Source organism: Geotrypetes seraphini, chromosome 10 (assembly GCF_902459505.1).
Source record: "Geotrypetes seraphini chromosome 10, aGeoSer1.1, whole genome shotgun sequence".
NCBI classification, from domain to species: domain Eukaryota; kingdom Metazoa; phylum Chordata; class Amphibia; order Gymnophiona; family Dermophiidae; genus Geotrypetes; species Geotrypetes seraphini.
Window position 1 is genome coordinate 92,074,193 of NC_047093.1, and position 23,818 is coordinate 92,098,010.

General features: G+C 43.0%; 1 protein-coding gene across 5 annotated transcripts in view; it reads right to left on the reverse strand.

Annotated features, from left to right (window-relative positions):
* CACNA1B (calcium voltage-gated channel subunit alpha1 B) overlaps nucleotides 1-23,818 on the reverse strand; it is a 1,471,643-nt gene that overhangs the window by 78,006 nt on the left and 1,369,819 nt on the right. For all 5 annotated transcript variants that reach the window (XM_033960470.1, XM_033960471.1, XM_033960469.1 and 2 more), the window contains 4 exons: nucleotides 18,718-18,825; nucleotides 16,412-16,524; nucleotides 7,549-7,676; nucleotides 7,016-7,154 (listed from right to left, as the gene is read on the reverse strand). In XM_033960470.1, the coding sequence (XP_033816361.1) occupies nucleotides 7,016-7,154; nucleotides 7,549-7,676; nucleotides 16,412-16,524; nucleotides 18,718-18,825 (488 nt within the window). The remainder of the gene's footprint in view (nucleotides 1-7,015; nucleotides 7,155-7,548; nucleotides 7,677-16,411; nucleotides 16,525-18,717; nucleotides 18,826-23,818) is intronic.

Genomic DNA, 23,818 nt, shown 5'->3' on the forward strand with positions numbered 1-23,818 from the left:
TTTCACCTTACTACCAATAGGTGGTCAGAGGTGGGTGCCACTTTGAACCCAGGTGTCTGCAATTGGAGATGGCTTCTTCCCATTTCTGGATACCAAGGAGATCCCCTGGTAAAAGTCAAGAGAGTTCAGGGCATATTCATCAGGATGTCAGGGGTTTTGGATAGGGTGCGCCTTTTGTTGAGTATGGGTGGCGGACAGGGAAGGGTGGGAGGAGTATGCTTCTTGTTGGAAGAATTGGGGGAAGGGGTACCGTAATCCCACCCACCAGACCCTATTACCAATAGTGGTGCATTACTTTGTGCCCACTGTCCTGATGCTACAGCCAGGAACCTGCATTGCTTCTGGCTGCACCAATACAAATAGAAAAAAATCACAATGCTCTTTTTTTTTTTGCATGATAGCACCTGCTGGACATCTCAGCAAATACTGGCATATTTGGTTGCATCCTTCTCAGTATTTTATATATTTTATAATAGGCTTCACATTTGACAGAACCTTTTGTAAAACACAGTGGAAATGGAGCACATCCTGACCCAGATGTCCCAATTCTCCTCTCTGTGATCTGTCTGAAATGACCCTTCTAGATATGTATATGTTCTGCTTGATTGAGCAGAAACCTTTGAAATATGGCACCCTGAAGAGGGCACATTAATCATATGGTAAAAATGGAACATGTGGAGAAGAGTTCTTGAAAATTTTCATTAAGTTCTTGCACAGTTGGGGACTATGAACCATTGGTTTCTTTCTAATAGCAAGTAAAAAGAAATCCCAAAAGTAGAATTATTGTGTATTGCTATTGCTATTACAGTGCTATATTTGGGAACCAGCACATCTGGATAAGTCTGATATCCCTTCTTTAAAATTAAGTATATCCAAACAGTCACAAAAAGAGAATTAAAGAAATGTTAATGAGTCAATCTAGAGACAGGACCAATGAGAGGGTGGTGCATTTATTTTTCTGGTTCAGGTATGCATAAAGCCCTTTCTGAGATCGTGGATTTCAGCTGCCCTGTGGCATTTTTAGAGCCACAGTAGCGGGTAATATGGCCATCAGGAAGGGATATTTTACATCTCCAGTGGGAGAGGGATGCTTTGTGAACAAAGTAGCCAGGCCAAGTATTGAAGCAAAATTTTAATATCCTATCCTAGGAAAAAAAAAAAAAAAGAAGAAGATTAATAAACACAAAATAACTGGAAACAAATAACTGAGGGGGTGCATGCAAAACAATTGATAGGAAAGCTACTGAAAAAGAAACTGTGCTTTAAGGGGGTAAATCTATAACTGTTCACTTATATTTAGGCATCCACAAGGTACCCGACTGGTCCATAGTTTATATGAGAAAGGAGAAGCCTACTTTCCTTTTACAAAATACTACACGGTTGAGTCACATTATTATAACCACTCCCTACCTCTAATGTCAGGGACTCACAGTCAGTGAATGAATGTGTGTGTCATGCACAGACTTCATGGGTATATAAGGTGGGATGTCAGCAAGTTGTCAATATAGTAACTGTAGTTGTCATAGGAAAAAAAGCATGATTTATCAGACATCGAAAAAGGCATGATCATTGGCCACCGGGCCAAGGGCAGCAGCATTTCAGAAACAGTGGAGTTTATGAAATGTTCACAGGCTGCTGTGGTTAAAATGTACTACGAGTGGATGAATGGAACCTTTTCAACAACCCTACGTGGTAACTGTGGGGCAGAATAAGCCATCGATGCAAGAGGTGAACATCGGCTGCATAGGTTGGTATGGGCCGATCGGCATGCTACCATGGAGAAACTTACCATCCAAATGAACCAGGAGTCTTCCAGATGTGTGTCCAAAATGACTGTGCAATGAACCCTGTTGAAAATGGAGCTGCAGAGCAGACAGCTGGTGAGTGCACCCGCGCTTACAAGGATTCATCGCAAAAAACATCTGCAATTTGCACAGGAGTACCGACTAGGTGTTGGGAAAGGGTACCCACTCACATACCAGTGCAATAAGGAACTATCCTGATGAGATGAGTCAAAGCTCTGAGGTAAGTACCCACACTGCAAACAGTTCTCTAGGGGTCACACCAACTCACGTAGAAAAAGAAAAAGTATCAAAGGGATTTAGCAAACGTAAAGAGTGGAGGGCTATGTATGTTAATGCACACAGTTTAGGTAATAAACTTCTAGAATTAGAGACTGAAATAAGGAATGCTGACCTAGACGTGGTGGCGATATCCGAAACTTGGCTAACGGACTCTCATGGGTGGGATATGGCTATACCGGGTTACAACTTACTTCGTCGGGACAGAGAGGGCAAGTTAGGTGGGGGGGTAGCATTATATATTAAAGGGGACATCAAAACCACCAGGATTACAGATGTCAAATACACAGGGGAATCCCTCTGGGTAAACCTGGCAAGAGGCAGAGAAAAGTGCCTGTATCTTGGTGTGGTATACAGACCCCCTAGACAACTGGATGACATGGACACAGACTTAATTGAAGACATTGAGAATATCACTCTAAGGGGAGACACTGTACTACTTGGGGACTTCAATATGCCTGATACAGACTGGAGCACACTTTCAGCGACAACCAGCGCTAGTAGGAGGCTATTAAACTCCATAAAGGGAGCCCGTCTCAAACAAATGGTGATGGAGCCCACTAGGGCCCAGGCGATCCTCGACCTGGTACTCACCAACGGTGAAAGCATTTCAGAGGTCTCAGTAGGAGATACGCTAGCCTCCAGTGACCACAACATAGTATGGTTCAACCTTAGGAAAGGCTTCCCTAGATCAAACACGAAAACAAAGGTACTCCATTTCCGCGGCACAGACTTCGCACGCATGGGAGATTTCGTCCATCGGACGCTTCAGGACCAAGTGGAGATCGATGATGTAGAAGCTAAGTGGTTAACACTGAAATCAACCATACATGAAGCAACTAGCCGCTTCATAAAATCAGTAAATAAACGACAAAGAAACAATAAACCCCAATGGTTCACGGCAGAGATCTCGCACCTTGTTAAGGAGAAGAAAAAAGCATTTCTTTCCTACAAGCGGGCGGAAACAAGGGAAGCCATCATAGAATATAGGACCAGATCTACAGCAGTCAAAACAACAATTAGGGAGGCCAAACTTCGTGTGGAAGAAACTCTAGCAAAGAACATTAAGAAGGGGGACAAATCCTTCTTCAGGCATATTAGTGATAGGAAAAAGAATACAGACGACATAGTACGCCTTAGCAAACCGGATGGGAATTACGTGGAAGCAGATTCAGATAAAGCTGAACTACTGAACAAATACTTCTGCTCTGTCTTCACTTGCGAGGCACCAGGACACGGTCCTCAGTTAGAAGCTAAGTCAAGTGCGGACGACCCGTTTCAGAATTTTGAGTTCACACCAGGTGAAGTTTACAGCGAACTGTCAAGACTAAAGGTAAATAAAGCCATGGGACCAGACAATCTGCACCCAAGAGTGCTCAAAGAGTTGTGCGATGTCCTGGCGATACCGCTAGCCGCACTCTTCAATCTCTCCCTAAGCACGGGGAGAGTACCCTTGGACTGGAAAACAGCCAACGTCATTCCTCTGCATAAAAAGGGTTGCAGGGCAGAGGCTGCGAATTACAGACCGGTGAGTCTCACATCAATAGTGTGTAAACTCATGGAAACTTTAATTAAATGTAAATTAGACACGATCCTGTCTGAGGGAAATCTACGGGATCCCAATCAACATGGATTCACCGGGGGTAGGTCCTGCCAATCTAATCTCATCAGCTTCTTTGACTGGATGACAAGGAAGCTAGACTTGGGAGAGTCTATGGACATCGTGTACCTGGATTTCAGTAAAGCATTTGATAGCGTCCCACACCGCAGGCTGTTGAGAAAAATGAAATTGATGGGGTTAGGAGAAACACTAACTACTTGGGTCAATGATTGGCTAAGTGGAAGACTTCAAAGGGTAATGGTTAACGGTACCCTCTCTAAAACATCGGAGGTGACCAGCGGAGTACCGCAGGGTTCAGTCCTGGGCTCACTCCTTTTCAACATATTCATAGGGGATCTGACTCAGGGGCTTCAGGGTAAAATAACATTATTCGCCGACGACGCTAAACTATGCAATATAGTAAGGGAATGTAATTTACAGAATAGTATGGCACAGGACCTGCTTACATTGGAAAGATGGTCCTTGACCTGGCAGCTGGGCTTTAACGCTGGGAAATATAAGGTTATGCACCTCGGTAGCGGTAATCCATGCAGAAATTACACCTTGAATGGAGAAACTTTAACTTGTACTTCGGCGGAACGAGACCTAGGAGTAATCATCAGTGCAGACATGAAAACTGCCCATCAAGTGGAGAAGGCTTCATCTAAAGCAAGGCAGATGATGGGATGTATCAGTAGAAGCTTTGTCAGCAAGAAGCCTGAAGTCATAATGCCATTGTACAGAACCATGGTGAGACCTCATCTGGAATACTGTGTACAATTCTGGAGGCCACATTACCGTAAAGATGTGCTTAGAATCGAATCGGTTCAACGGATGGCCACCAGGAGGATCTCGGGGCTAAAGGGTCTCTCGTACGAGGAGAGACTAAACAAACTACAGCTCTACACTCTAGAAGAACGTAGGGAGAGGGGAGACATGATTGAGACATTTAAATACATCACGGGACGTATCGAGGTGGAAGATGATATCTTCTTTCTCAGGGGACCCTCTGCCACTAGAGGGCATCCACTCAAACTCAGAGGCGGGAAATTTCATGGCGACATCAGGAAGTATTTCTTCACAGAAAGAGTGGTTGACCGTTGGAATGAGCTTCCAGCGCAGGTAATCGAGGCCAGCAGCGTGCTGGACTTTAAGAATAAATGGGATACCTATGTGGGATCCCTACGAGGGTCAAACTGGAATATCGGTCGCTAGGTATAGACTTAAGTCAGTAGGGTGGGCAGACTTGATGGGCTATAGCCCTTTTCTGCCGTTATCTTCTATGTTTCTATGACATTGGACTTGCACTGACTGGCAGAGGGTTGCCTTCTCCAATGAGTTATGTTTTGAGCTCCATTGAATGGATGGATGTTGGCGTGTCAGGTGTGAAACCACTGAGAACAAATACTCAGCAACCATTGTTGGACATACATAAGCTGGTGTGGCAGCGTTATGGTCTCGGGAATTTTTCTTGATATGGTCTGGGTCCCTTGATACTCTCAACCAATATGGGTATCTCTCCATCCTGTCGATCAAGTACAACCATACATGTTGATGGTCTTCCCTATGTCCAATGGGATCTTTCAACAGAACAATGCAACATGTCATACCACCAGAATTGTTCATGAGTGGTTCACAGAGCACAATCAAGACTTCCAGTTACTTCGCTGGCCTCCGAATTCCCCAGACTTTAACCCAATAAAGCACATTTGGGACCATCTTCATCGACATGTTCATCAACTGGATCCACCACCACCATGCACCCAGCAGCAACTGTCGGATGCACTGTCGGATGCACTCCAGATACCTCTAGCAACCATCCAGCATCTTATTGAGTCACTCCCACAGCGTCTGGCTGCTATCCGTGCTGCCAGAGGTAGATAGTCTGGATATTAGCAGGTGGTCATAATAATGTGACTCAATCGTGTAGCTTCTGAATGGATTGAAATGGGTAAATTGTTTATAGTTTCAAAAAAGTAGAAAGACTAAGGGACACTCCATGAAATTATATCAGTATGATTATTTGATATACAGTACTTATCTTAAGAGCACCTTGTGAATACCATGAGGCTCATAATCAAAAATAAAGGCGTCCAAAAACTGTCATATGTCAGCACTTGGACGTCCTAATCACCAAGACGTCCAAGTGCTAATTTTCAAAGCCAGTTTTCTGGATGTCTTTCAAGGTGTTTTGCCCATTTATGTCCAGAGTTCCAGGGGGGCACGCTTGGAGGTGTGTTATGGGCGGGCTTGGGCTGATTAGACTTGGACATCTTGAGATGATAATCAAAACTTTCCCAGGACGCACTGGATAGAACTTAAGACTTTTAGGGCTAGATCTGTTTTAGAAGTGTCTAAGTACCAAAAAGGTACCTAAACTTACCAGATGACCACTGTAGGGATTAAGAAATGACCCCCTAACACTCCCCCAGTGGTCACTAACTTCCTCTCACCCCACAAAGATCTGAATGAAATAGTACATACCTGTCTCTAGAACAGCAGCAGTTGGTATGGGAAAGCCTAGTACAGCATCACAGAGGTATCTTAAGTAACCAGGGGGTGGGGTGGGGGTGGGGGTGGGCTAGTGAATCATAGAAAGAAGCAGCCAGACCCATAAACCACTCTAACCATTACATTTATTGGGAAATGTGACGCCATCAAAATCCTATTCTACTGTCATATAAATGTCACCTGTAGCCATAAGGGCTATTGGGATGGTAAACAGGTGGGTATATTAGGTTTTGGGGGCCTCAACATAAATTATAGAATTAAGGGAGTTATGGTGAGATGTATATCTGGCACTCTTTATGTGAAGTTCACAGCAGTGCCCTCTAAGATGTTCCACTGCTCTGTTGGCATGTCTATGTGGCCAGTCTATCACAATGATGGCCGCTCCCACATTCAAATGGTCTGGATTTGGATGTTTTCTACTTGGACATTTCTGTGGTTGAAAAGGGGATATAAAGTTAGGTGTCCTAAGTGTTGGCTGTCCTGTTGTCAAGACGTCCAACTAGGCGATTTTCAAAAAATATATATATTTTTGGACGTCTAGCAGTTTGGCTTTTGAAAATTGATATTTCTGTGCTTCAAACTTTGGACATCTGGAGGGAAACATCCAAGTCGGACTTAGATATTGTTTTAGAAAATCTATATCTATATCTGTATGGAAAATGTAATGTTAGCATTGTTTGTAAGAGTAGACGTCTAATAAATATTTAAAAGAAAATGAAAATAAAAGCATTGGTCACATTGGAAGAAAAATCTTGCCTGATCTTATTTCTTTAAGATGAACAACTACTTGTGTGTGCCTATTGCACCCTCCAAGACTTTTCACCTGTTTGCATGTCTGTTCCAAGTGAATCTCCTCAGAATGACCCCGCTCGAATGTTGGTGTTTTGGTCTCATACAGAGCATCCGGTGCCCGATGAGCACCCCAAGAGCTAGACTCTCTGATTCCACTCTCCTGGTTTGGCCTGATGGTAGGGAGAAAGAGATAAATAAAATAGATCCAAGCAAGTTTTCCATTCTTCTATGTTATTCCTGTATATGGTATAAATGATTTATGGTTTATTATTCTTTATATACTGCCTTTTACAAACAGGAACAAAGCAGTTCACAACTAAAATAATAATAAAATAGAAATTCCAAATCAGTCATAGAAATAAAGATATAAAATTTACAACATACATAAAGTTTAAATATCATATAAAGTAGTTATTCGCAGAGAACAAAATATGTAATGGTGTTGTATTTTCCTGATCATATGGTCCTTCTCTAAGATTATTATACTAATGTAAACAGCTGCTACCTACAGGCTTCATTCTGTGAGTGTGCAGCCGAAGAACTGCTGGTTCTTCCAATACTCACAAAGCACCTCCGTTGTTGAGTGAGGCTGAGCTCTTCTGACGAAGAAACATTTTCGCATTGCCAAAAGGGCCTGGCAGGGCCTGTTCTAAAGTTGCTTTCAAAGGATGAAACAGCGACAGAGCCCCTGTCTAAAATGCAGAAAGAGAAGACATTAAGGGGGAGAGATTGACCGTGTTTCCTGGTGTTGCCAGCTGAACCAGCTCACCACCGATTAGGAATTTTAAGACCCATCTCCCTCAGGCCTAAAGCACATATGCAATTCATGGTGATCATACAGCTCTATGTTAAGGAGAATAACAGCTTAAACACTGTTTTTTTAAACCCCAGGGTAGTAGTTTTTAAATTTTGAGAATTCAATAAAAGGTTAGGTGGTCAGAGTAACCAAGATATGTAAATTAACCTGATTCATGCAGCACATTTCAGGAATATTTCAAGCATAAGCAGTGGAATAGGTAGGCCTCTGGGGCCATGGCCCCACAATATTTTGCCCAACACAGCATCAGCAACAAGAGAGCTTGGGAATGGGGCAAGACATTGATTTGTTTGGCCTTTGCAAACAAAAAAGTGTTCCATTGCCTCTGATTTGCATGGACATTCTTGAAGGCTATATATAAAAAACCAAACAAACTAGGAATTCTTGGACTGGTAGCTCTGACTTCCTATTCCTGTCTACTCCTATTCTCTGCATTTTCGCTCCAACTTCTACACCATGTTCACCAAGGTTCTTAGAAGGGGAGAGAGTTGCAGAGAATAAGCTGTAGGCAAGGATGGGCCATTTGATTATTGGGTGCTGTTATTTTTTAGGTTTGATATATTTGGTACCCTTTCCCTCCATACATAGTCTGTACAGTATTTGTAGCAACACAAGTAGATAATGGGTATAATTCTACAAAGAGCTGTTTAGTTGAACGTGCATAAATGGTGGTATTTTAGTTATTTGCATGTATAAGTGGCCACTTATGCAAATAAATGACCTCATAGAAATTCTGTTTATTTACTAGTCTGCATATTTTCAGCAAGTTGAATCATGTTCTTTGTTATTATACATTATAATCTGAATAGAATCATTATGATTACATCAGAAAACAGTGTACAGAGTAAAAGAGAGTCTGTCTTTACCTTGATAATATCTTTTCTAGTAGAAAAGTAAGACATTCTAGATAAGTGGGTTGTATCCCAAAGGCCGCATGCCATATGCAGAAGGAATCCACTCCGGATTTTTTCTGTGACTCTCCAGTACTTCACCTTCAGTTAGTACCCAAGCACTGAGAGCTCCAACATTCAACGTGAAGTAGAGACATCAAGGGGAAAATTTTCCCAAACAACTGTCCTGCTCAACATGTAAACCCAAATTGAAACAACAAACACAAGCATCAAAGAAGTCCAGGAAAGTCCCCTGCATGCAGGGCCGGATTTTCCTATAGGCTAACTAGGCTTCAGCCTAGGGCCTCAAGATCAAGAGGGGCCTACATTCAAATTGTTAGCAAAATTAAAATTACACTATTCTAAAAACAGTGAACACTAAAACACTGAACCGAAAATAAGGAGAAATTCTACGCTTCGTGATCGGAACCGGCTCCGGCCACAACGGGGCGCCGACTCGGCTTCTCCCTTTCTTTTTCTCGCCCTGGGAGGAGGATCGGGGAGGGAAAGACGTCAGTCCGGAAACAGCTGGGCAAAGCCCAGCCCCACGGGGAGAGAGGCAAAACATGGATCCGTCAGGACAGGGCGGCCCAGACTGGCATAGGGGGGTGGGTGGGTGGGTGGGGGGGTTTCAGTAGAAGGGAGATGGGAGGCAGGCAGGCTGGCATCGGAGGGGGGGTGGGTGGGGTTTAATGGAAGGCAGGCAGGCAGGATGGCTTGGGGGGGTGTTCAATGAAAGGGGGATGGGAGGCAGGCGGGCTCGGAGGGGGGTGAGGTGAGGAAGGACGCACTGGGGGTACTATGGACATAGGAAGGGGCAATATTGTGTGTTATGTTTGATTAGTTATTGTTACAAGTACTATATATGGTGCTGAGAATAAATGTCCAAATAAGTGTTCTCGACTTTTTTTTATTATCCGTGTCACATTTTTTATAAAGGTTAGTACCAACAACAACATGTTTCATTTAACATATTGATATATATCACAGTAATGATGTATTTTATTATCTCTCATGTAATTTACAAACTTAAAAATGGGAGGTGAAAGGGCCTCATAAGTGGAATAGCCTAGGGCCTCTTTTCATCTAAATCCGGCCCTGAGTACCGTACTCTGTCCTATCACGCCCTCTGGAAGCACATTCCAGGTGTCTACCACCCATTGGGTGAAGAAGAACTTCCTAGCATTGGTTTTGAATCTGTCCCCTTTCAATTTTTCCGAATGCCCTCTCATTTTTGTAGTATTCTAGAGTTTGAAGAATCTATCCCTCTCCACTTTCTCTATGCCCTTCATGATCTTATAGGTCTCCGCTTCTCCAGGGAAAAGAGCCCCAATTTCTCCAATCTTTCAGTGTATGAAAGGTTTTCCATCAGAAAAATCTGTCTACAAGACAGAGTCTGGAGTTCCGAGATACGTTTCGCTGAGGTAACGGTGTCCAGAAAAACTGCCTTAAGCTTCAGGTCCAAAAGAAAAGCATCTTTTAGATGCTCAAATGGAGCCTTGGTGAGGCCAGACAAAACCAAGTGAAGATCCCATGAAGGGAACGGCGGTTTGATTTCAGAAATCTAGCCACATCAGGGTGTGACACAAGCGAAGAACTATGGTCCTGGGTTCTGAAACAAGAGAACCCAGCGATTTGGACCTGAAGAGAAGCCACGGTGAAGCCTATAGAAAGGCTAGCACTACAGAAACAGAGTGGAATACAGCTCCACACATTCCTGGTCACATCAAAGTTGGAAAGTCTTCCACGCCGTAGTGTAGGCAGACACTGTAATTGACTTACTAAATTTCAGAAGAGTAGAAATAACAATATCAGAATATTATTTGCGCACTAACGCTTTATGCTCAATAGCCATGCCATAAGAGCAAAGCGATCGAGATCCTTCATACAGACTGGACTCTGAGAGAGAAGGTCTACAACAGCCTGCAACTGAAGGCTGCGACCTATGCGAAGACGCAACCAATCTGTGTACCATGATCTGTGAGGCCAGTCTGCAGCCACCAGAAGGACCCTTTCCTGATAAGTCGCAATCTGGTGGAAGATCCAGCCAATCAAATGTGTAGAAGGACTCCCTGCGGCCAAGGCTCTACTAGAGCATCTAAGCCCTTGCTGCTGGGCTCAGATCTTCAACTGAAGAATCGGTCAGCTTTTGTGTACTTTGCTGAGGTCATGAGGTCGAAGTGAGGCCGACCGCAGCACCGCACAATGGCCTGAAACGCTGTCAAGGACACCTCCCACTCACCTGGATGCAAGATCTGTCGGATGAGGAAGACTACTTGAACATTGTCGACTCCTGTCTCATGCACTGCTGTAAGGGCCAGGAGATGATGCTCCACCCAGAGAAAGAGCAGGTGGGCTTCCTGAGCCAGAAAAGCATTCTTTGCTCCTCCATAGTGACCGACATACACCTCACTGTTGCATTGTTGGAGAAGACTCTGATTGCTTGGCCCTCCAGAGTCGACTGTAATTTTACCAAAGTCAAGCAAATGGTCCGCAGTTCCAGTCGGTTAATGGACCATATATTTGAAGAGGGCAGCCACAGCCTTTGAATGGGACGATGGTTGCAATGGGCTCCCAAGCCAAAGAGACTGGCAACTGTCATCTCAATTACCTAAGACACAATCCACAGTGGCAAGCCCCTGGAGAGGGACTGCGGAAGGAGCCAAGAAATTCATGCTAGCCCAGGCCTCCAGAGTCCAAGGAAAAGCTGACTATAATGCTTTCACCAGCAGAACCCAGAGGGATAGCAACACAAGCTGCAGAGGACACACATGCACCCTCTTCCAAGAGACCACATCAATGGAGGCCGACATGAACCCCATGACCTGGAAATAGGCACATGCATAAGGAGCAGCTTTGTCTAGAAGACAAACCTGAAAGCACAGCTACCGTTTGCGTGCCGCTGGACGAGAAACTTGGCCAGCTTCCATGTTGAATAAGAGCCCTAGACATACCAGGGACAGTGATGGGGTAAAAGTTCCTTTTTTTGTGTGTCAATATACCAAGCAATCCAAGCCTTCAAGGACCTGGACCACTCGATTCACTGGGTGCCAAACCTCGGCCAACAAGGGGGCACTGATCAGTCAATAAACTAAGTAGGGGTGCACTTGTAATCCCATCTTCCTCAAAAGAGTTGTCACGACCACCATCACTTTGGTGAAGGTATGAGGCGCTGTCTCTAGGCCATAAGGCAGAGCTGAAACTGGTAAAGTTTTCTATAACATGAAAACAGAAATTCTGGTGCACTTGAGAAATGGAAATATCCAAGTAAGCATTTGTGAGAACCAGAGAGGCGAGGAACTGTCCCAGGACCACCACTGCTATGACAGACTGCACCATCTCCATGCAAAAATGCTTGACCTTGAGAGCTGCTGTCATATGCATAAGATCCAGGAGTAGTCTCCAAGCATTGGAGCCTCTCTCTGGTACACCAAAAAATATGGAGTATCTGCCCTAGACTGAGTCATTGGGCGGCACCAGTTCCATGACCTGAATACCCAACAATCATTGTGCACTGTGACTGCTGTGTTTGGACGCCCCACAGGAGAGTCCATAAAAGAGGCCGAGAAAAGGCCAGCTTGCAGCTTGATTGAATGATGCCCAGGACCCACTGGTTGGACATGATACACAGCCAAGTCTGCAGGAATGCTGCGAGTCTGCCTCCTATATGGAAAGAGTCCTCCCTCGACCTGGTGTCAGCAAACCTGTGTGGCAGAGAGAGCTGCATGAGAAGTGGAGGGCTGATTACGCCTAGAGCCAAAGAACCTCTGCCTATAGCTCTGGGAAAAGTTCTGAAACATGGAGCAGGAATAAGTGCAGGAATGCTTAGAGCCTCAAAAATTAAAGCACTCCAAATCTCTAGAAGAGCAGGTCTGCTGACAGGCAGGTTCTTAGGATGATGGTCCACCACAGAATTCATAAGGCCTTAGCCAAAAAAAACTGCCCTGAAAAGAGAATCTCGCAAGAGTAGCAGTAGAGTAGGACATATCGGCCCAGAGTGCAAGCCAAAGCAAACTGCGAGCAGATATCGAAGATGCTGACACCTGAACCAGAACCCAGATAAGGACATACAGAGCATCAGGAACATAAGCTACACTAGAGAAGAGAAGCTGAGGAGGCTAAATCATCATTTAGCAAGGTGCTCCACTGGAACAAACCAGCACCAGAGACAAGAATGCCACCAAGGCAGCTGGGAACTCAAGAGTCACTGCTGCAAAAGGTCTACTGATAACTACATCTCCATGGTGGTCCTGCATGCCTGAGAGCAGCAATCCACCTGTGCTTGGAAGGAAGGAGTGCTTAGATACCTGTGCAATTGAGAAGCCCTACCAGAGAAGCCCATGCCCCAAGAGCAGAGTGTTAAGAACAGGATGCCAAGAAAATGCACTCACTCTACACATGAAAAGAGAAGGTAGATAGAGTTGGCTGCAGGTTCATACTGAGCTCCTACAGAGGCTCGAAAGAGATGCAGTAAGGCAGCAGACTGAAGGAACTGCAAAACCATGGGATCATCCCCAGGGTGGAAAACCAGAGAAGAACCCACAGATCAGGAATGCTGGTGCAGGTTCTCAGTCACGGGAAAGGCATCCCCAGAAAACAAGGGGCCAACAACTGATCCCCAACAGGAGTATCACAAAAAGCATGCTCTACTAATAGGACATGCTCAGGAAGGCAAAGCCATGGAGAGACAAGTCTGAAGTGCAGGAGGACTGCACAGTATAAGCACAGCTGCTCTGATAGGCTGGGCACAAAAATGTCAGAAATTTGAGAGGGCATCCTGACCATGGAGTGGGTAGTCACCCTCAGATGTTTCCCAGGATGTGGGACATCCGTGTCCCTTTGCGCAGAAATGGCAGCATTGCTGGGCCCTGAAAACAGAGAAGGCCACCCCAATGGGCTAGCTGCCCTTTCTGTCACCTACTTAGAAAGGGAAGAGGCTAGATTTTGTGCTTCTGCCTCTCCCGGCCACGCCATGTGATACGTGGAACAAATATGCTCATGAAGTTCAAATTTTGCACATACCTGGCATGAATTTGCAGCAGAGGATCCCAAGGACTCCATCTCAACAAGTATTGAGGCAAAAAACACAGTTTTGGAAGTTCAGGGAATTTTAGAATAAAAGACTGCTAAAAATCCAAGATGACCACCCCACTAAGAAATTCTCGCCAAAATTGTGATATTTTTTTTATAGTAAGCAAAGTCTAAAAATTGTGATTTTAGGATTTTTCAGGTAGAGGTACACAGGGGGACATGCAGAAACCTCCAAAACAGTGACCCCCCCCCCTTACTCACTGTGCTAGAAATGTACTGCAGCCTACCTCAACTCTTTCACAGTAGATGGATGAGAAGAAATCACTGTCTCATGCTAGGAATGCCTCCTCTATGCTGATCTTTGGGCTGCCAGTCAGACATGGTGTCTGATCGTACCTCCACCCTCATGGAACAATGGATACACTACTTGGACGGGTGGAGGTGAAAAGGCATCCAGTGCCCTGTGAGACACCTCTGAGCTCCGCAAGGATGCCTAACAGCTTGTGCTTGAAACCCTGCTTAACAGAGGGTGAGAGAAAAGTGGGGATGGTCCTGAGTTTCACAGAAACCAATGCAGGCTGGCTAACAGGCACCACCAGAGATTGGCCTGTCAGCTGCAGACTGGAGTCTGCTTCTTTTCTACACAGGCAGATCTGAAGAAAAGCTCTGAGCACAAATAAATCCCAAAAAGGGATGAAAACATCCAAATAAAATAAAAAAATGGAGAGTACAACAGAAACACTCCTTCAGGCACATGTGCAGAAGGAAAAAACAGAAGGTGGTGCTATACAGGAGAGTCACAGAAAAAATCCAGAGTGAATTTGTTCTGCATATGGCACGTGGCCATTGGGATACAACCCACTTGTCTAGAAAATCTATTGTATTGGAATAATAATTATGCAGTATTTGGTTACCAGTTCATCAGATTTCCCATCACAGCCAGCAGATTGCATGAGAATTTGCAACATTTCAGTGCCACCAATTGATCATACCCAATGAGTTATTTTCTCATAGTTCTGAGTCTACAAATTTCAGCACCAGTTTTTTATTAGCAGAGGTGCTGGCAGGAGATCTCAGCATTCCTTTCTGTTGGCAAAAACTGGTGGACCAATGGAGGGATGACTATGGATGCTGGGAAAGGGGGGATGAGAAGCATCCCTTGCGGCAAATTCTGTGGGATAAGGCACTGGGGCCATTCTGAGTCAGGATTTGGGGATAGGATAAGGGTTGGAGGGTGTAGCCTTTGTTTGCTCCAGTGGTGTGGGAGAGAGGATAAGGGCATGGCAGGGCCTCTGATTGCTCTGAGGGAGTGGGAGGAGAAACTGGCAATTTCTCTAACAAAAACTGTTAAAGCTTGTATTGTATGGAGTGGTGCCTACCTGTAAGTTCCTGATCTTATCACAGAGGTAAAGTTTGAAGGAAGAATCCTGTACCCCTATACTACTACCAAGAGTTGCAAAGATGGAGAGTAGGCCCACCTTAGGCCTCACAAGTGCTATCTTTTTAGTTATTTTCAGCATGGCACAGATCCATAAGATTACTTGATGCCAGTTCTTTTTAATAGCAATGGCTGCAAGCTGGGAGGATAGCTGGCTTTCTTGCCCTGATCTCCTTTTAGCATAGCTTGGATAAAGCAGGAATAAAAAATGGACCATCAGGGAGGAGAGCTGGGGCATCACACCATTGAGGCCTCTAACTAGAAGTGGTGGTTCAGGCCTTGAAAAGTCCTCATTTGGGAAGAAAGGAGGTAAGGAGGTCCCTTGCCTTTCCTCCAGTCTTGGGAGAGATGAGGGATTGGAAAACAAGAAGGCAGCCAGTCCACTAGATCCACCATGGGGCAAAACAAAGAATCAGACCAAACAAAATCCAAATATAAGGTAAAGATTAGCAATCCATCTTCACAGACTCAGTCACATTTGTATTTACAGCTTTGGTGTTTTTAGAGTTTCTTTCACCAGCTGGTTTGCCTCTGACACAGCCATATAGGCAAAACGGGGCCTCATCAGGCACATCCTTGTATTCCTGGAAATACTCTTAATAAAGATCTTATATTTGGATTTTACTTTGTTTTGTTTTGTCCTGAGATGAGGGATTGAGAATAAGGGCTCTCACTTGCAGTATGAACTGGTGATGGGAAAAAATCCTAAGCAGTTTCCATACCTTTTACTTTGAGCCAGTTTACATCAAGGTTGTGGAGTCAGTACACCAAATCTTCAACTCCGACTCCAGTTCCTCTATTTTTCTACTCTTGATTGACTGATATTAGACTTTAAATTTTTTGTTCTAAATTTAAAGTATTGGTAAATATACTATACAGTACATTATAATGCTGTTAAATTTTTAGTTTGAAGTTGAAGTTGGGGTCAGAATTGGTATATTTTTATTGACTCCACCCATAATTGCTTCTGACGGAGTCCATGATTCCAACTTTGACTCGACAGTCTTGATTTACATGGATAATTTCAACCACTAGCTTACCACACATGGCACGTATTGAGTTCTCTGCATGCTACTACCATGGCAAAAGTTAAACAAGTATAGGGTAAAATCTATCACAAACCATGTTACATGCTGTTTTAAGGAGCACATTCCATTTTTTACTGTCACATACATTTAAAAAAAAGCAAAAAACCTTAACATGACTTTTATGGTGGTACTAAGAGAGATAATGGATTTTTTACACTGGTACCTGAGAAAGATTTCCTGGTTGTTGATGGGACTGATCTCTGCTATTTTTGTTCTGCTTGTAGAAATCAAATATCATAAGTGCAGCATACACCTTCCCCACCGTTATTTCATCAGCTGGACGTGGAAAGGGGAGGTGAGGAAAAAAGGGAACAAAGCAGGAGAGATGTATAAACAGAAATAATAACAGGATAAACAGTAAAAAATTAAATTAAATTAAAATCAGAATTAGAATTAGAAAGGACAGTAGTAATAAAACCAGAAAAAAGTAAAGGGGAAAAGTGAGACATAAAGGAAAAGAGAGTATAAAGGAAGAAGAAAAGGGTGGGAAGGAGAAAGTAGCAAGGAAAGGGGGCAGAGAGGATGGTACAGAAAAATTTAAGGAAGCAATAGGAGCAAATGATCAAAGAAAAGAAAACAGAAAGGAAGAAAGTCAAAGAAATAGTGATGGATATAGGATAGAGAGCAAGGAGGATGAAAGGTAAAGGGCAGGGGAGAGAAAAAGCAAATGGAAACACAAGAATTAAGGTAAGATGATAAGAGCAAAAGAAAACGAAAGCATAAAAATAAATTTTAAAAGGAATAAAAACAGTTTTAGAAGAAACAGATGCTGATTTTTACAAAGCTTCAGAAGAGGTTTCTATCAGGAGCTGGCGAAGTAAATGCTCCAGTGCTCATAGAATTCCTATGAGCATTAGAGCATTTACCTAGCCGGCTCATGGTAGAAACCTCTTCTAAAGCTTTGTAAAAGAAGCCCAGAATGAAAGTCACAAAATAAAAAAGAAAATTACAGTATTGGTAGAAAAGGCAAAATAATGAATGGAATGGGGAGGAGAAGAGGGCAAACAATGAGAATAGGAAAAGAGTCTAAATTATATCCAGATTTCCAAAAAAGCTGTACTATTCAATCATGATGTGTGCAATAGGGCAATCTTGCAAGTGACTGCATATTTAATTTACACCCCTTTTTACAAAACCGCGTAAGAGTTCCTATGAGCACTGGAGCAGCACAGAGCATTTAGTGTGCTGGTCGACGCTAAAAACCTCTTGCACAGTTTTGTAAAAAAAAAAAGGGGGGAGGATAATTTCTTCAGATGGTTACCTCAGTACAAGTATTTTATCTCTTGAGTACAGTGGTTTAACACAGCAAATATTTATGCTTGTACACCCAACTCTTACGCTGCTTTCACTAAGCAGCGTTAAGGCATTAATGCGCGGAATAGCGCGCACTAGACGCTAACACCGGCATTGAGCTGGCGTTAGTTCTAGCCACGTAGCGCAGGGTTAGCGCGTGCTAATCTGCTGCGTGTGCTAAAACGCTAGCGCACCTTAGTAAAAGGAGCCCTAAATCTTCTGAAATACGTAGAATATACAAAGCCACCTCCTGGCCTTTTTTTTAGCAAAGATACATCATTTGGAGATATGTAACTCAAGTCACATTAATTCAGCAATTAAATGCAATAGAATGCTGCAAAAAATTAGATTCAGATTTGCTATGGATTTCACAGCAATATTATAATTAAATATATTAAATGCTCGGGGTAGAACCTGCAAATACACAGGACTTCATTTAGAGCCATGTATGCAAATAGTGACCCTCCAGCAAAGGGTTAAAGAACTGGCTGAAACGGAGGGGATTGGGAACTAGTGCTGAACTTGGTCTTACCAGTGCTTTTCACATCAGACAGACAGGATGATCCACTGAAAGCCACCATTACTTGATAAGTAAATATAACCTTCCCATTTTTATTTTTTATTTATTTAAAAATTTCTTACTTACAACATCCTACAATTCTGTGCCAGTCACAAAAGAACATTCATAATTAAAAACATACATCACAGTTTCACAATCATATAACAGACAGTAAAACAACATAAAAACTGCTGCATCTTGAAGCAATAGTGCAAATAGCATTTAAAGCGAATAGCATCGCTCAAACAATACTGTTTTAATTAATTTTCTGACTAATTAATTTCCTGACTAATTAATTTCCCATTTACTGAATTAGAGTGGAGTCTACTTGTTTGGTGGTAGAATAATTAAAATATTTAGGTAATCATTTTGCTCAGAGCTGACAGATCAGACTCATTCCTTCTGTATTCAAACACATTATCTTAAATCATCCCTGAGATCTTCCTAGCTGCACCCTTGTGGGAGACTGGCTCATCCACTGGCAAAAGACAGATTCTGGTGGGTTACCTCCAAGGATTCTGGCCTACGTCGAAAGGCTCCAAGTTTGAGAGTCAATGATCAGACCCCCCCGTGGAATATTAACTAGGTCAAGTGTCTTCTGCAGGCCTATCACTTACGCTTGTGAGGTGGCACCAACAAATCCAGTGTCTTCTGGGAAAGGTTCGGCCAGACAGAAGAAATTTCTTTCCTCAGCTCAGCATCACGCTGATGCTGGTTTACACCTCCTAGCATCAAAAACAAAAAATAGCAGACTTGAAAAAGAATTAAAAACAAGTTCCTCCCCCATTATCCACCTTTTTCTTATTATCCAGCAGATGGAGATGTAACTTCTCTGTACTGATATCAATAAGATTTTCACGGTACTCTAACATGCAGGGTTATGTCCTCATTTTCTGCTCCTCTCTGTGGCTGTGGACAGGCTAGTCCATTCCATCACCTCCTAAGACAACGTGCTTAAATCACGTACTTAATGCGCTGGCAATTTTGAAAGGGGCCATTTCTTTGTATAAAACATTGTTTTACTAGCAATAACCCTTTGAAAATTATACTGTTACGTCCCTAGCAGAGCAAAAGTGCCACAAAGATCTTAGAAGTAGAAATATTTGCAGAGACCGGCCTGTTAGTCTAGATGGGCCATTTGGTCCTTTTATGCTGTTATTTTCTATGATTGAAATATTCAGTCCCATTACTACCCTCCATATATATTTATTTATTCAATTTTCTATACCATTCTCCCAAGGGAGCTCAGAATGGCTTACATAAATTTATTCAGGTACTAATGCATTTTTCCCTGTCTGTCCCGATGGGCTCACAATTTATCTAATGTACCTGGGGCAATGGGGGAACAAAAGAACATAAGAACTGCCATCACCGGATCAGACCCTGGGTCCATCAAGTCCGGTGATCCGCTCACGTGGAGGCCCAGCCAGGTGCGACCTGGCGAAAACTTAGTCACCGGTAAGTTTTTGCCAGGTCGCACCTGGCTGGGCCTCCGCGTGAGCGTGAGGGGATTAAGTGACTTGCCCAGGGTCACAAGGAGCAGCATGAGTTTGAACTCATAACCTCAGGGTGATGAGGCTTTAGCTTTAGCCACTTTGCCACATATAATCAGATGCACGGCAGTTCTATAACTGGATGCATGCAATTACATGTGTCTAGGGCAGTGGTTCCCAACCCTGTCCTGGAGGACCACCAGGCCAATTGGGTTTTCAGGCTAGCCCTAATGAATATGCATGAGAGAGATTTGCATATAATGGAAGTGACAGGCATGCAAATCTGCTCAATGCATATTCATTAGGGCTAGCCTGAAAACCCGATTGGCCTGGTAGTCCTCCAGGACAGGATTGGGAACCACTGGTCTAGGGCATGTGCAATTATGCTCATCTTCCCCATTCTACAAATGGCACCCAAATTTGCATACAATCCTCAGATTTGCACACAACTAAATGAGCTAAGAAGCTGTTAACAATCAATAATTGGCTAACAATCAATTATTGATGTTAGTTGGCACTAATTTGGATTTGCGCACCGATCTGGCCTTGCAAGATGCACAATGTTATAGAATTTGAAGGATGTGCCGCTCAGTTGAGTGCCAGGATTTACTCCAGGTTTCAGCACAGGGATCCTCATTAAGCACTAACTTATAAAGGGTGCTCATCCCAGAGCACTCTTTATTAAAAAGTGCTGAGTGCAGATTTTCCCAATGCCCATTTTTTCAGCATCATTTACTGAATCTGGCCCCTTGCATGCATAAGTGGCATATTAATTGGCGCTTATGTACTACCTTACAGAATAGAACAGGGGTCTCCAAAGTCCCTCCTCGAGGGCCGAATCTAGTCAGGTTTTCGGGATTTCCCCAATGAATATGCATGAGATCTATGTGCATGTACTGCTTTCAATGCATATTCATTGGGGAAATCCCGAAAACCTGACTGGATTCGGTCCTCGAGGAGGGACTTTGGAGACCCCTGGAACATAGAGCACTTGCATGTATAAGAGCTATAACATATAACTACAAGGGACAGACATGGGGCAGAGCATAGGTGGGTCATGGGTGTGTGGGACTTAGGCGTGCCAACTTATGCCAGGGCATAAGTGGTCATACCTAAAGTTCAGTGTACAGATACAGTTTTATGCTAATATTCTACATTGGCTTAGGCATGCCAAGATGCCAAGCATGCACCACTGTAACACCCATATTAAAATACCAATCTGAAATGGGGGTAATTCTATAAGGAGCTGCCTGGTTGAATGCAGCAAGAAACTGCATAAATGGTGGTATTTTAGTCATTTGCACTCATAAATGGTTACTAATGTAAGTAAATGACCTAATAATAATAATAATTATATTCTTATATACCGCCAAAGCCATGAAAGTTTGGACAATCAGCGAAGATTTTACACTATATTGTTATCAAATATAAGCCATGATGATTCGAGACAGTTACAATGAAAGGAGCTGAACAAACAGTGAAGTGGTCACAATACAAAGACATCGCATACAAGCTTACAGAAAGGAAGAAAAGGAAAGTTTATAAAAATTCTTAGGCTACAATTCGATTAAACAGATTCGTTTTTACAGATCTTCTAAAATTGAGGTGGGATGAGGAATGCGTGATAATTTTACCCAGCCAATCGTTCCATTTGCCTGCCTGGAAGGCAAGCGTTCTGTCCAGGAATCTTTTGTAGTGGCAGGCCTTTATTGTCGGATAGGTGAACAGATGAATTCTACGTGTGAGTCCTAATAGAACTATCCAGATTAAATTGGGAAACCAGGTACATGGGGGCCAGACCAAATATTGATTTGTAACAAAGACAGAAAAATTTAAACAGAACTCTTGCTTCCAGGGGCAGCCAATGAAGTTTTTTATAATAGGGACTAATGTGTTCCCATTTCTTCAGCCCAAAAATCAATCGAACTGCTGAATTCTGAATAACTCTGAGTCAGACAACTAATAATATAGACAACTAATAGTATGATTTGAAGCCGAGAAACATCTTTTCAGATAAGTGGCCTTTTATAAACTTTGTAGAGCTTTATTAACAACAATAATATGTAATAGAAGCAGTTATGCTCTACTGAAATGTGATGTGATTAAAATCTACGCACTGTGTCAGTGACATCGTATCGCTGTTTTGGCACCTTGCTGAAGAGTTTATGAGTACAATTTAAAACATCATAAGTGATACTGAGCTAATGGTATACTTTTGTTGAAAGTGCACAGTAAATTGATAGGAAAAAGGTGTTTGTATTGTTCTATAGTGATTCTCTCCCTTCCACAGAGCTAAGATTTCAATTAAAACCCCCTGTCTGTTTGGATAAAGATGGATGTAGGGCAGAAAGTGAAGGAGAGAAAAACAGAAAATGAATAAGTAGGCCCTGGAAACATAGTTAAGAGCACAGACAGAATGAAGGTCAACTAGAGACTGGGAAAAGATGATTAGAAAAATAAAATGACCAGACAACAAAGGTAGGGAATATGATTTTATTTTCAGTTTAGTGATTGAACTGTTTCAGTTTTGAGAATTTATATCTGATGTCTATGGGCTCCTTTTACGAAGCCGCAGTAGTGGCTTCATCACGCGCTAGCTAAAACACTACCACCTGCTCAAGAGTAGGCGGTCGCGGCTAGTGCGACCGCCAATTTAGCACGCGCTATTACGTGTGTTACACCGCTACCGCAGCTTCGTAAAAGGAGCCCTATATTTTGCACTATTTGGAAATAAATTAATTTCTTTCTGTTTCTCTAGTGTTGTACTGTATATAGAGTCTGGCATCTTAGGGGTTTTTTGTGTGTATATCAATACTTTTAGCTTATGGTCCTGTTATTTGCATAGGGGTTATTTGTGTTCTACATGTGTGACCAAGACCAGGTTTTCTGGCAGGAATGGATGTTGAGAAGCATGTGCTTTATATAGTTTAATTTTATGGTTAACCATTATATGTTGTTAATAAGATTATATTGCGTGTATGTGTGTGTATATGAAAAATAAATGGAAAAATGCAATTATAATTAGTGCTATTATAATTGTGGGGATGAGGTCAGGGGCAGAGCTTGGGCAGGATCTGGGGTAGAGTTTTAGCTCCCCTCCCCCCCAAAAAATACAACCAAAAAACAAAAAAGCATTGTGTTAGTATTCTGTAAAGCAAAGTAGGTGCCTAGTTTTCTTTATAGAATAGGCTTGAACTAGGGGCTCCTTTTACGAAGCCGCATTAGCGGTTTAACGCGCATAATAGCGTGCGCTAAACCGCCAGCTATGCCAGCTATGCTAGCTGCTACTGCCTCCTCTTGAGCAGGTGATAATTTTTCAGCTAGCGCGGGGGTTAGCTAGCGCGGGGGATTAAAAGACGCAAACACTAAAGCCGCTGACGCGGCTTCTTAAAAGGAGCCCTAGGTGTCTTGTTATAAAACGGAACTAATCTCCATGCGAATTCTTATGTTCATATCTAGTTGCAAGTAGGTTAAACAGGCAAACTGGTACTCACTTATTTCTTGAAATGGTCTCATGGACATCTATAATGTTAATCAGTGCCAATTAGTATCATTCCTTTATTTTCATTTTTACCCATTCTGGGGCTGATACAGTTACATGTATTGGTAGCTTTGGGGCACAATTTTGTGGGTACTCAATGTAAAAATGAGTCTCAGATAGACATCAGTGCAAGGCACATTTAAATCCCATGGTTGAGAGTGCCAGCATCGGTGGCTGAAACACACCACCAACTTCCACACTGCTCAGGCTGGTGCTTAGGCAGTGGTCCTCTTCTGCTGACAGAGCTTAGGCATACCCCCCCCCCCCCAGCCATTAAACTGGTGCTGCAGTTTTGGAGGAGATGAGTTCAGAGTGGAGGGATCCCAGGAACCTGAGCCCCCATCCCCTGTGGCTATGCCTTAGTTTGAAGCGGGGATACCATAAAAATAGTCATATTGGGTCAGACTGATAGTCCATATAGCCCAGTATCCTGCTTCCAACAGTGGACAATCCAGGTCACAATTACAAACAGAATCTAAAAATAGTAGCAATATTCTATCTTAATAATCCTAAGGCAAGCAGTGGTTTCCCTCATGCCTCTCAATAGACTTTTCCTCTAGGAACTTGTCCAAATCTTTTTAAGCCTAAATATGCTGTTATAATCACACGGTCTGGTAACAGGTTTCAGAACTTAACTATTCATTGAGTGAAAAAATATTCCCTTCTATTCATTTTGAAAGTATT